At 33.1% G+C, this 12029-nt stretch overlaps 1 protein-coding gene across 6 annotated transcripts; it reads right to left on the bottom strand.

The window, feature by feature from the left end:
- Positions 1–5806: 5806 nt before the first annotated feature.
- Positions 5807–11372, bottom strand: LOC117619615 (protein FRA10AC1). 6 transcript variants are annotated; one of them, XM_034349608.1, is made up of 11 exons: positions 11233–11372; positions 11080–11147; positions 10127–10208; positions 9952–10035; positions 9814–9853; positions 9632–9677; positions 7895–7953; positions 7402–7469; positions 7019–7102; positions 6777–6894; positions 5807–6511 (listed from the first exon to the last, which is right to left on the bottom strand). In XM_034349608.1, the coding sequence occupies exons 1-11, from the start codon at positions 11286–11288 to the stop codon at positions 6410–6412; spliced, it is 807 nt and encodes a 268-aa protein (XP_034205499.1). In that variant the 5' UTR covers positions 11289–11372; the 3' UTR covers positions 5807–6409. The 6 variants fall into 6 exon arrangements, with proteins under 6 accessions (XP_034205499.1, XP_034205500.1, XP_034205501.1 ...); XM_034349609.1 differs by having other exon boundaries at positions 5807–6508; XM_034349610.1 differs by having other exon boundaries at positions 6800–6894.
- Between the last annotated feature and the right edge of the window lie 657 nt (positions 11373–12029).

The following is a 12029-nucleotide window of genomic DNA, read 5'->3' as shown; positions in this document are numbered from 1 at the left end:
ATGAACAGGAAAATTCAGTTTTTGCATAACTGTTTTTACAGTGGGGTTAGTATGTTCATATGCTATTTTCTAGATCTTTATTTTTGTCCACTCACATTTTTGAATGTTTTGTGCCCCCAGGCAGTAGACGTGCACAGGAATCCACCACTGGGCCGTTTTCCCATCTTCCGCGCCTTTCCTCTGATGTAGAAGTTTTGTTTTGTAAAAGGATTAACTCCTTTGTAAATTCTTAGTAGTTGCTCTGATATTTTGCCCTATATTGAGAACTGAACTGTTGGAATGTATATATACGTATGCTAGCAGTTGGTTGTAAATATATATACTTGTTTGGCAGGTGAAAATGTTTTGGTATTGAACCAGTTACAAGGGAAACACTGCAGGTTTTTGGGTAGAAGCCAACCTTGTTATTTTATCATGCTTTGCATAGAAGGGCAAATAGGTCATTTGTGCCCAACATTAACCAGGTGTCGGACACGCACAGGGTCCGGCTCGGATTCCAAAGCGGAATTTGGATCGGGTCCTGTCAACCGTAGTAACGCCGCGCAGCTATACTATTTTTTTCATATAAAAAAAGACCCACCTAGAGCCTAAGGGGCTCGCATGTGAAAATAAGTATAGACGTGCGGCTATACTATTTATAGGAAAAAAAAGGGACCGCATAGTGATCAGGTGTCCATGTGTCAAAACGAGTATCACTGCTCGGCTATAGTATTTTTTATATAAAAGAAATACCATATTATAGCCGCACGGCTATACTATTTAAATATATTATATTTAAAGGAAATTGCTGCTCAGCTATACTTTTTATTAAGAAAATTAAAATTAAAAATCCCCTCCTAGTTGCATTAGTTTATACTTTATTGATATTAATTGGCTAGTTTCAACATATCCAAAGTGGATATTGAAGAGAGAGAAATTTCACAATAAATCAATATGAGAGTTCAATTACTATCAGGTAATGGTGGTGGTAGTGCTCAATATGTTTGGAAGTGATTCTGAGAGGGCCAAAATCACTTATAGAGAGAAGCACCTTCCACGTGCTTCTCCATATAATCATTTTGAGTGCTTTTAAGTAACTCTGGGGAGAAGCACGCAGCACTTCTCATGTGCTTTTCCATAAAATCACTGAACACCACTTAAAGTGATTCTCCATAGAAGTGATTATTGGTCTATCCAAAATCACTCACAGACGAGCCCTAAGCTTATAGGTTGTTTTAGGCTTTTGGATGTTTTGGATTCTATGGCTTGACTTGAGATATGTTTAATTTTACTGATGTGAGTTTTGTAGTTTTTTGTATGACTTTTGTCTACTTAAATTTTTCCTTTCTTTAAGCTAGTTAATTTTGTTTCTTATGAAAGAGAAAAATCTAGTTTTATAACATTCCCATTTTTATATATTAGAAGAAAAAAATAACGACTAGTATACCCATTGTTGATAAGAACATGTGATGTAGTGTTGAATGGTTCTTTCTTAATATGAATCCCATTTTTAATTAAAATTCACTTGATCAACAGTCCAACTTAACAATGACATTATATGGAAGAAAAAATATATATTTCTTCATATTTAAGATTTTTTTTTTTTTTTTTTTTTTGCATTTATATTACACAATCGAATGATTTAAATATTATTGTATTATATTGTTATGCTAAACAGTTGCCAACTTTGTTATGATTTGGCAATGAAAAAACTTTGTTATGATTTGAAAGTTATGCAAGATTTTTCCATTTATTGATCTGCATACTAATATTGAATCGGTCTTCGGTTAAAATAAATATGTAACTGTCCTCATCCCAAAAGAAAATATATAACTTGCACTCAGTACCAAATTATTGATGATTAGAATTTATCAATGTCGTAAATTTTTGAAGAAGCACAACAACACATTCTTCAAATTGGGTTAAACTATATACGTTGTTAAATTAACTTCTAAATCTTGCACCTATATTAAAATACAAATCCAAGACTTAACCTAGTTAAAGAAAAGGACATGTCATCATGTTTTAAGAACCACCAGATTTCATTGCTGATTTTTTATTTGATGATTGTAACTAGTAGTTTTTTTTGGGCATGATTAGAGGGGGATGGGTGTGGGGGAACTTTACCGGAGATAAAAGGTTCTTGCTCCCTATGGTTGAGCGGTGTAAGGCCATTTTTTGTACTTGTTATTTATCCTTCTTCAATAAAATACGATCACTTTTCTTTATAAAAAATAAAAAAATAAAAAAAAGTTCTGAATAATATATTTATAGTTATATTGTGAGGTGAAAATGACCTTACCAAAAGAAAGTATGATACCACAAGATTTATGTAGATACAAAGCCAAGTCGTACTTTGTGGTTGCTAAGGAAGACGAGAGATTTTATTTTTAAAAAAAATATTAGGCACCTCCAACGAACAACTTGAGAATCTAGAAATATTTTTACTGTCACCTTCTATTAAGATTTAATACAAATTAATAAAAATTAAGGAGATATCAAATTTGATATTTATCTATATCTATCTATATCAGTCCCGATCTTTTGGACCACAGGAGTCCAAGAGATTGTGGTCACCCACCGTTGGATATTAATCCAATGGTTCAAAATGATATATATAAATGCAATATGACATAAATGATTATTACCCAATTCAAGTCATAAATGAGTGAACCGTTGAATTTACATCCAACGGTGAGTGACCATAAATCTCTTGGACTACAGGGGTCCAAGAGATCAGGACTGTCTATCTATATATATAAAGCAAAAGGCAAAAAATAGTGAAACATTCAAAATACCAGAAAATACTCTTGGTTAATGCAAACATTAAGAATTGAAATTATTAATTAAATAAGAATAATATGGTAAATTCACACTTTTTCATATTTAAAAAAATTAAAATTAAAAGACAAATCAGATAATAGATCCTATTTTTATGGAACACAACAACTCATTATCTTTTTTAATTCTATAACAAATTTAAAATAAAAATAAAAAGAGTCTCTCGCAAGCGTAAAAGCACATGAAGAGAGGCTAGCATATATATAAAGGCAGTGCTTAACGAAAATATTAGAAAACCTTGAAAATGCCAATGCTTAACGAAAATATTAGAATACCACAATCTAATATAATGAGGGTAGAAGAGTAAAAAATGAATTTGCTAAATTACAAGAAATTTAAAAAAAAATTCCACCTAACTAATTAAGGGAGAGTAGTTCATGCCCATTCCTCTCTCTCTCTCTCTCTCTCTCTCTCTCTCTCTCTCTCTCTCTCTCTCTCTCTCTCTCCCCACTACTCACATGTAAAAGTGGGTTAGGTAAGTTGGACAGTGCACACTGTGCCCGCCCTCTTGCAGAAGACCCCAAGTTCGAATTTCCCTTACCATAAATTAGATTAATTTTGAGTAATTTTGACTATCACTTGTATTCAAAAAGTGAAAAATAAATTACTGTGCATATAAATAAAATAAAATAAAATAAAAATATCCTCCCAAATAAATGGCAGGGGTAATTTGGACAATAGAACCAATTGCTCTGCAACAGTAGTCAAGGGCTTTAAGGCAGGTAAAGCTTTTTTTATATTATATTTTTCTACTCTGAAAAGAATAATAATTAATCGAGTTTTTTAAAGTCTCAAAACTTTGCCAGCGTGAACTTTGTAACTGTATGTATGGATGCCACAACGTGTCAGTATAGTAGCATGTCTAAGGGTCCCACAATCTGCCACGTTTTATTAATAGTTTATTACAGTCGACAAAGCCAATCAAGCATTTAGCCCAACGAACAAGGGTAGCAGCCAAAGCCTGTGCTACTTCTGCCACGCATGAGACTTGGGCATCAGATGGGCACCCACGTGTCTCGTAGCACGTGCTCGTAGGTTGGCCTTCTCATGAACATTAGGGTGGCAACACGTGGCGAAAGTTTGCCCCATGCATTCATTCTTCCCTTCTTCTTCAAGGATCCAAATGTAACGTTAAAGCAATGTTAAAAAAAGCTAGATCTTGTTCTAGAGTAGAAAACACTTTTAAATATTTTTTAGTGTTATTGTGTCTTTTTTAACTTTTCTCGTGTCGTGGTATCATCAACTTTATTCGCAAGAATTTTGTGCTCTTTCTTCTCAACACTCGCTTCAATGAAAAGGAAAATGCCTTCACTTTCAAGTTTACAAATGCTAACATTGATTTGTAATAATGATTGGATATTAATCATTTAATCTGTATGTGATACGTAACATGCAAATCAATGACTAATATCAAATCATGCACATGTGCGATGCACAAATACAATCTATCATATTGCAAATCAACGTATGATTTAGTTTGAACTTGAAAACAAAAAGAATAGAGAAGTAACGTTATGTTCCATAACATTTTCATAAACAAACATTAGGAAAAACTTATATGTGCTTGGGCAGCAGATGTTGACAACTTGTTTCTTGCGTTAACTGAGAAAGAATATTCCCTCATGCATTTTTTAAATAAAAGTTTTATTGTCCCTTGCGTTAACCAACCAGCCCACCATCATGCATTTTTTGATCATACCCAAAGTCTAAAATATCGATGATATCGGAAATATTGGTAGTTCAAAAATATGGAAATTTCGATGGAAATATCGGGATATTATCGATATCGATAAAAATTGAATAAAAACCACGAAAATTATAAGAAAAACTTGGAAATTTTCATTGAAACTTTAGAGAATGTTTATTTAGTCAATTATCTATGAGTTTATCACAAAAAATTAGAAGGAAATGCATTGCATGATGGATTTAACTAATTTTAAGTTGATTATACAGCAAGTGGGCAAACACTATGAGTGTAAAAAATATGTAATAATTAATGAAAAAAGATTAAATACACCGTAATCATTTATATATAATGATTTACTATAATATTTTACACTTTATACATTGCATGGTAAGATACATGAGTGACTTAGTACCACATAGAGTTCCTACGAGGTTTAAAATTTTCACTATCTTCATCATCTCTATGTGTAGAATAAGTGTATTGTGAAGAGTAGTAATCAAATGATAAATCCCCAAAATAGTTTTGCATGTAATTGTTAACATACCACCCATATAAATATAAATATTTTAGCATATTATCATAAAAACATAAGTGATATGGTATTTAAGGTGTTGGAGGAGTAAAATGGGAGGGGTTCATATCCCCTTTGTGCTTTTTTCTCCCCTTTTTTCCTTTTTTTTTTTAAAAACTTTTTTTTTCCTTCACATCGATATTTTCGATATTTTCGATATTTTAACGATATTGCACCGATATTTTGACAAAATATTGCTGAAATGTGAGCGAAATTATCGACATCGATATTTTCCGATATTATCGTCGATATTGTCGATATTTATACGATATGTACATGGATATGTTCCGAAATATCCGTGATTCCAAAAAACCGAAATATCCTCGATATTTCCTCGATATTATCGATATTTCAGACTTAAATAATAAAAGTTTTATTGTCCCTTGCGTTGACCAACCAGCCCACCATCATGCATTTTTTGATCATACCAACGAAAAAACATATTAAATAAAAGTCATTCTATAATAAGGGCCTTATATATAACCCTTAGGTAAGGTCACATTGCTAAACTGTTAGATTAGATTAACCAATTTGATCCAATAGTTAAAAAATATGACATGACATAATAACCATATATAAGGCCATTATTATAGAAATTCTTGCCCAAGATTATTGTTGCCTAGTAAACGGGCTCAAAAAACACGAAAATAGCCCACAAATAACAATGAAGAAAATCGTACCAAGAAATAACACAAATCAATCCTATCATTAGTTTAGGACAATTTCCATTTACTTGTCAGAATGAAAGAAAGATTTTCTTCTAATAACGATTATAGCACAAATATATACAGGCCTAATACAATGAAAGAACCAAACCAATAATGGCAAAACAAAACAAAAAAAGAGCTTCCAGTTTTTCAAGTTTCAGAAGCAAGTCTATATAAGACACCGCATTCCCTGCGAAAGACAAACCAGATGCTATCTATTTATTATGGTGATGATTAGAACACTATTATATTGTTGCTGTATTCAAATTACAAACAAGAACACTATGCCAAACGTAGCTGTTCTATTGTCTCTGCCTCTTCTAGTTGGCTTTGAAACTGTCTGCCTCCCAAATTGCACATGCTAAAAACCTTTCTATGTAAAAGGCAAAACAATTCAGCATTTCATGGCCCCTCCACAAATGATTTCAACCTGCCTCAGGTATAGGTTTCACTTTGCTTTCTGTCAGTGAGTGTGATTACAGCGGCAGCTTGACAAAAATTTTACAACTCAAATGATCCAGCTGACCTATAATTCAGAACTCAACTATCACTTTAGTCAAATTTTATCCCCTTCCATTATGTTTGATGGCATTGGCAATTTGGAGGAGTGAGGGCAGCCCTTAACTAGCAAACATCAAGGAAACATTCCCTCAAGAAACTCATCAAAGTCGTCATCATCATCATCAGCTCTATGTTCACTAGTAGAGATTGAAGCCTTTTTCCCTGCAACAAAATTTCTAACCGGTGTAAGCTACAGTTACGAGTATGGAATACAGAATTATGTCTCAGCTTTACAGCCATGTTAAATGTGTTTCCTACGGTCTATTGAAAAAAGGCTATCCTCCTTGACCAAAAAAATGCAAAGGGCCAATAAAGATGCATGATAAAAACATTTTTTTATTTAAAAAAGATAAAAGCCACAATCTGAAGAAAGATATTCGATCGTTTGCAATCTGCATGTACACAATGTCATCTCAGCACGTAAACTTACTAGTATTTGAAAAATATGCATACATAGAAATCCATCCAAACCTTTACTCCTTTCTTTGTTTCCCTCATTATCAGTATCATCATCATCATCATCATCATCATCATCCCCTGACCGACTCCTGCAAGTAGAGTATCAGTTAGCTTTTGTACAGTCTAATAGCAAAAATCAGATTACCCTTACTAAAAGAAGCCCCCCAAAAAAGGAAGAGTCCTATGTGAAAAAGACGCAAATCAAGCTGATACCTCTTTCTTCTGTTCACTTCCTTCTTTTCTTTTTCCAGTTGCTCTTTCTCTTTCCGTCTTTTGTAATGAAGCTTTTCTGAACATCTGTTAGGAACCATTGACATCAAAGGGCATACAATCAGACCAAGTCATTTTAAATAGAACAAATCAATCAAGAATGCAGACCGAGTGACATATAGTGACACAGGCACCACTGAAGGAATTGACAAAAGAAATTAAAAAATAATAATAATAAACCAAAGAGGGTCTAAAGTAATTTTAATAATTATAAGCAAATGAAATTTGATTTATGCCAGCATAACACATGATGAATTTTATCTAATGAGAACTAACAACAGAAAATACAGAAAGAACCTAAAACAGTATTAGTAAACACTGACTACCTCTCACAAGTTACCAATTTGACAAGGGCTTGTTTGTTTTCTCCAGCTTCAAAATAAGAGAAGTTGACCTGCAAAATAACATTCAAAACAATTAAGCCACAAATTTTTTACAAGTGGCGTAAATATAGTTAAAAGATGCAGGAAAAGTTATCTATCCTAGTCCAGGAGCTTAAATACTAAAAATAAATAACATATATTTTGAGATTTAAAATAGATGTTCAGAGCTGATGAATTTTTTTTTGTAAATATTAATGTCACACGGTAGGTCATCTTACCAAAACTATTGATGAAAATTTTGTGAGAGAGAGACCTCTACCAAGATTATTATTCACATGGACTTCTACATTTATATACAAAAATTCACCACAAATGCCTACTTCTACATGACATGAAATGCACAACTACCAGCTCGCCTTTTCAAATAAGTCAATAAATTTTGCACCCCATTAAATACTTAAAGATCAATCATCATGACTAATTAGTAGACACTTGCCTCGTAGCTTGCTAAACCATCTTTTACATCACAATGTTTGTTACCACATACGAACTGCCCTGTCAGAAAATAATATCAAGTCAATTCTAAACTCCAGCTCCATTCCCTCTTGGAGACTCATTACGAATAAGATGATACATCATAAACACTGAAAGGTAAAAGTTAAGTCAAACAGGGTTGGCCTAGGAGTTTTTAGTTTGCATATGGCCATTTTTTTTTCTCTTGGAAGTAGAAGGCCCTCTCTTTTTCTTTTGGCTTCTTGAGAATAAAGAATTTGAACGAATCAGGCGGAGGGGAGAAGAATGAAGGAGTGTAGGGAACTTAACATCTCTTTGATTACAGAAGCCAAATTGGCTATTGTTATTATACAAGGCAATAGTATGGTGGCATTTCAACTACTTATGCAAGAGAATTAATTTTGACGAACTCAAAAACTGTAGGTTTTCCAAACGAAGGAAACCAAATTACTTTGAAATTTTGAATGACACATGTGAAAGTTCAGGCCAAAATTTAATTCTGCAAGATGTGGCATTCTACTTACATTTTAGAAGGTGGAAGATCCACATGCTCTACTTATATTATAATTTAATATAAATAAAAATTAATCATAGCTATATTTTAATTAACTGTTATTTAATATAAATAAATAATGATATGAACTAATATTACTCATTCTGATTTGATATAAGAATGAACGGAAAATTTCTGATTAGCATAAGAGAATGCACATGGCATCAGAGATAAGCATTTTATTGTGCATATAAGAGAAATACTATAAGAATGAAACTACAATTGAAAGAGATTCCGGTGGTGACAAAATCACATTTTGTGCAATAACAGTGAAAATGGCAGGTGAAAGGGTATTTTACAACATGTAAAACGGCCAGCCAAAACAAAGTCTTGATAACCAGACTTGTGATATTAAAAGTGATAATAGAGATAATGGATATAGTCATGAAAGATAATGTAATTTTTTATGCCTGAGATTATAATGATGACTCTGGTCAAAGTCTGTCTCTATTTTTCGTACTCTAAAAAAAAGGTGGTCAAAAGTCCATGGGCTTCACCTTTACATCATTCTGATCAGTTGGTGATTACTGTTTGTTTTCATTGTGAGATTTTCTTTGAGATCCACAATCCCATTTGGATTTTTTTATTATAGGAAATTGAATCAAGTCTTAAAAGGGTTAGGGGTGTTGCTTCTTCCCACTCCTTTCAAGAAATTCCTCTTTTGGGTATATCCAACAACATTTCCATTTTTTAAAATCTTATCATGTTTCAGTGTATAAAGATTCCCCCAATGTTTAGTAATTGTTGCCCCATAGGTGTCCTACTGAATTTTTTAGATGAAATCATCTAATTCTCTATTTCATTATCTTATACATATTCTTTTCCCTTTTCTTTAATTTACAAAATTGTCAACTTCATATTTGAATCACACAATTCTGCATCCTAGTTTTCACAAACTTGATGGTTTAATTAACAAGCACTAACTAAAACTGGGCAACTACAACATAGTATCTTCCAGAGTTTATTTTTTATTTTTTTTACTGATCCTTCAAAAGAAAGATCTACTCACTACCAACAATCTTGGAAAGAAATAACAACTTCGATTGTATACTCAATGAACAAGAATCTTGAGACTTTAGAGAGGGCAAGAGAACATATTTGTTTAAGTAACTAAGAGAAGTTAGATGATAGGGGTATTTTTGTAGTCAATGAAGAGAATAACATTACCTTTACCAGATACAACTTCCTTTTCTGTCCTCCACCTCAGACCAATCTAAAGAGAGAATTGTGGGAAATCAGAAAACGTTCTTTTTAACACAATATGGCTTGGTATACATTATAACATTCTATACTCCATCCAATTACCAAAAAAAAAAAAAAAAGATCTTCAGAATTTTTTTACTACTGACCTTACCACTCTTGTAATGTGACATGTCCGCTATGCAGTATCTTGAATAAATTTAAGGCATCCAAAGGCTAAAAAAGTTGATATAAATTTCAATATTCAAACCAATTACAGGAAAATAGCACCAGTTTGCAAAGGATACTCTTTAAACAGCTTGTCATAGTATCGCTTAACCAGCCTTTGTTCCCAAGAGCGGTCCATATCATCTTCCTCGGATCTTATGAACCTAGCATAAACAAATGATACCAACAAGTATGAATGTTAAAAATGCAGGTGCAACCTACCACATCAAAGAACATGGATTACAGCTTACATACCGATACCCTTCTCTTAGGGTGTCTTGATCAGTTTTGACTGGCAGCTTGACATGTGAAGATTCTTCTCTACCATAAAAGCTAACTGCAACATAAAGTATTCATCAAGATGTGCTATAACTGCAAGAGGAAAATGCAGTGGTATTGATAACTACTATCCAATTGCCAAAGCTGAACTATAAAGAAACAACCAATTGGAGCCTCAGCCATATGGTAAAATCCAATTTGTGCCTCAAATAAACAGGATTAAATGATAAAAGTAAAAAATAAAAATAAAAATTACACAGTATTGAAACCAGATACAAAGTTGTGCATACACTACAGTCAACAAAAAATAATATAAAAAAAATACACAAAAACAGTCCTATTCAAGTCCCAGAAACAACACAATGGAATTTGGATTAAGAGAGAAAAAATATTCACATTGATAAAGTGGAAAGCTTAAAAGGTATAGCATATACATGCAGATGAACAAAAAACTTACAGAACAAAATTGTAAACACTAAAATGGCAATAAAAATGAAGCTTCCAGCCAGCAGCTATCATGGCTTTTAAAAATCTAATAACTCCAAAGTCTAGCAATAAGAAGCTACCTTCCCAAGGATCCAGTAGCTTACATTGTTTACATGGTTTATTCAAACAAACAAAAAAAAAAAAAAAAAAAAACCAACGAATTGAAGTATGATATATGTACTTGTATGGACAACTGTAGCCTCCCTTCCTTCTAAGTGGAGGAGACTGTTCATCATCCATTTGCTTTAGGACATTAGGATTCAACAAATAAAGAGCTCACTATTTGTGCATGCTTCCTTACTGTCCTTCCTTAACAAAAATTTAGCTTCAAATGATGCATACATGTATCATTCGAAGTTCCAAAATTGCCATTTCTTCAGGGATTTTCATTATACCAACGCCAAAATGATACTAGTTAAGAAAATTGGATTGAAAAATCGAACCGTAATCTTTAACAAACTTTTTGTGACGGTCGTACGCGTTAAGGCCAAGAATGTGAGCCTGGTACTGCCTGAAACCCCAAAAGAAAAAAATTGAATCAAAAAATTCAACGGAAAATTGATCAGAGAGAGAAAGTTAAAGAGGGAGAACGGTACTGTTTTCTCGCTTCTCTGTCGAAGATTGCAGATTTTAAAGACCCAAACGACGCCATAGTTTCTATTTCGTTGTTGTTGCGTGTGCTTCAGTGAACCCTAAACCCTAATTCACACTATATGAATCCAACTCCAAGTGACGGGGCCAGGATTCAACGGTCAAGACTATTCAAATCAGATAAAATTTCCGGATAAGATTTTTGGATTCAAATTTCGGATGAATTTCAAAGTTCAAATTTCAGATAAATTTTTGGGTTCAAATTTTGAATGAATTTGGGTTCAAATTTAAGATAAATTTGGGTTCAAATTTCAGATACATTTGGGTTTAAATTTCGGATGAATTTCAAAATTCAAATTTCATACAAATTAGGGTTCAAATTTCGGATGAATTTCAAATTTCAGATAAGATTTTCATCCAATAAAATCAAGCCCCGTGGCATGTCTATCTTGCCAAAATTTTCTATAAAACCAGAGGCTCAGCTCATACCTCTCACACCACATCTTTCTATATTTTCATTTCTCAGAGTTTAGAATTCATACTTCATTCATTCTGAATGGAAGAATTTAGGGCATGCTTGGAGAGGCAAGAGAAAGAAACAAGAGAGAGAAATCGTAGAGCAGATGAAGTCAATGAGTTGCAGAGACAAGTCGATGAGCAAGTTCTCATAGCAGTGGCTTTGCAAGAAGAAGAGAACCAAGGTCACCGTCGTGGTTCACAAGTCGGCCGCCGCCGAAATGTGGAAAGACATAGGCATTCTCGGGGTAAGAATCTTTTGGAAGATTATTTTATCCCAACTTCT

The sequence above is a fragment of the Prunus dulcis genome, chromosome 2, assembly GCF_902201215.1.
Source record: "Prunus dulcis chromosome 2, ALMONDv2, whole genome shotgun sequence".
Lineage (NCBI taxonomy): Eukaryota > Viridiplantae > Streptophyta > Magnoliopsida > Rosales > Rosaceae > Prunus > Prunus dulcis.
The sequence above is the reverse complement of the archived record's forward strand: the minus strand, read 5'-3'. Positions and strand labels throughout refer to the sequence as shown.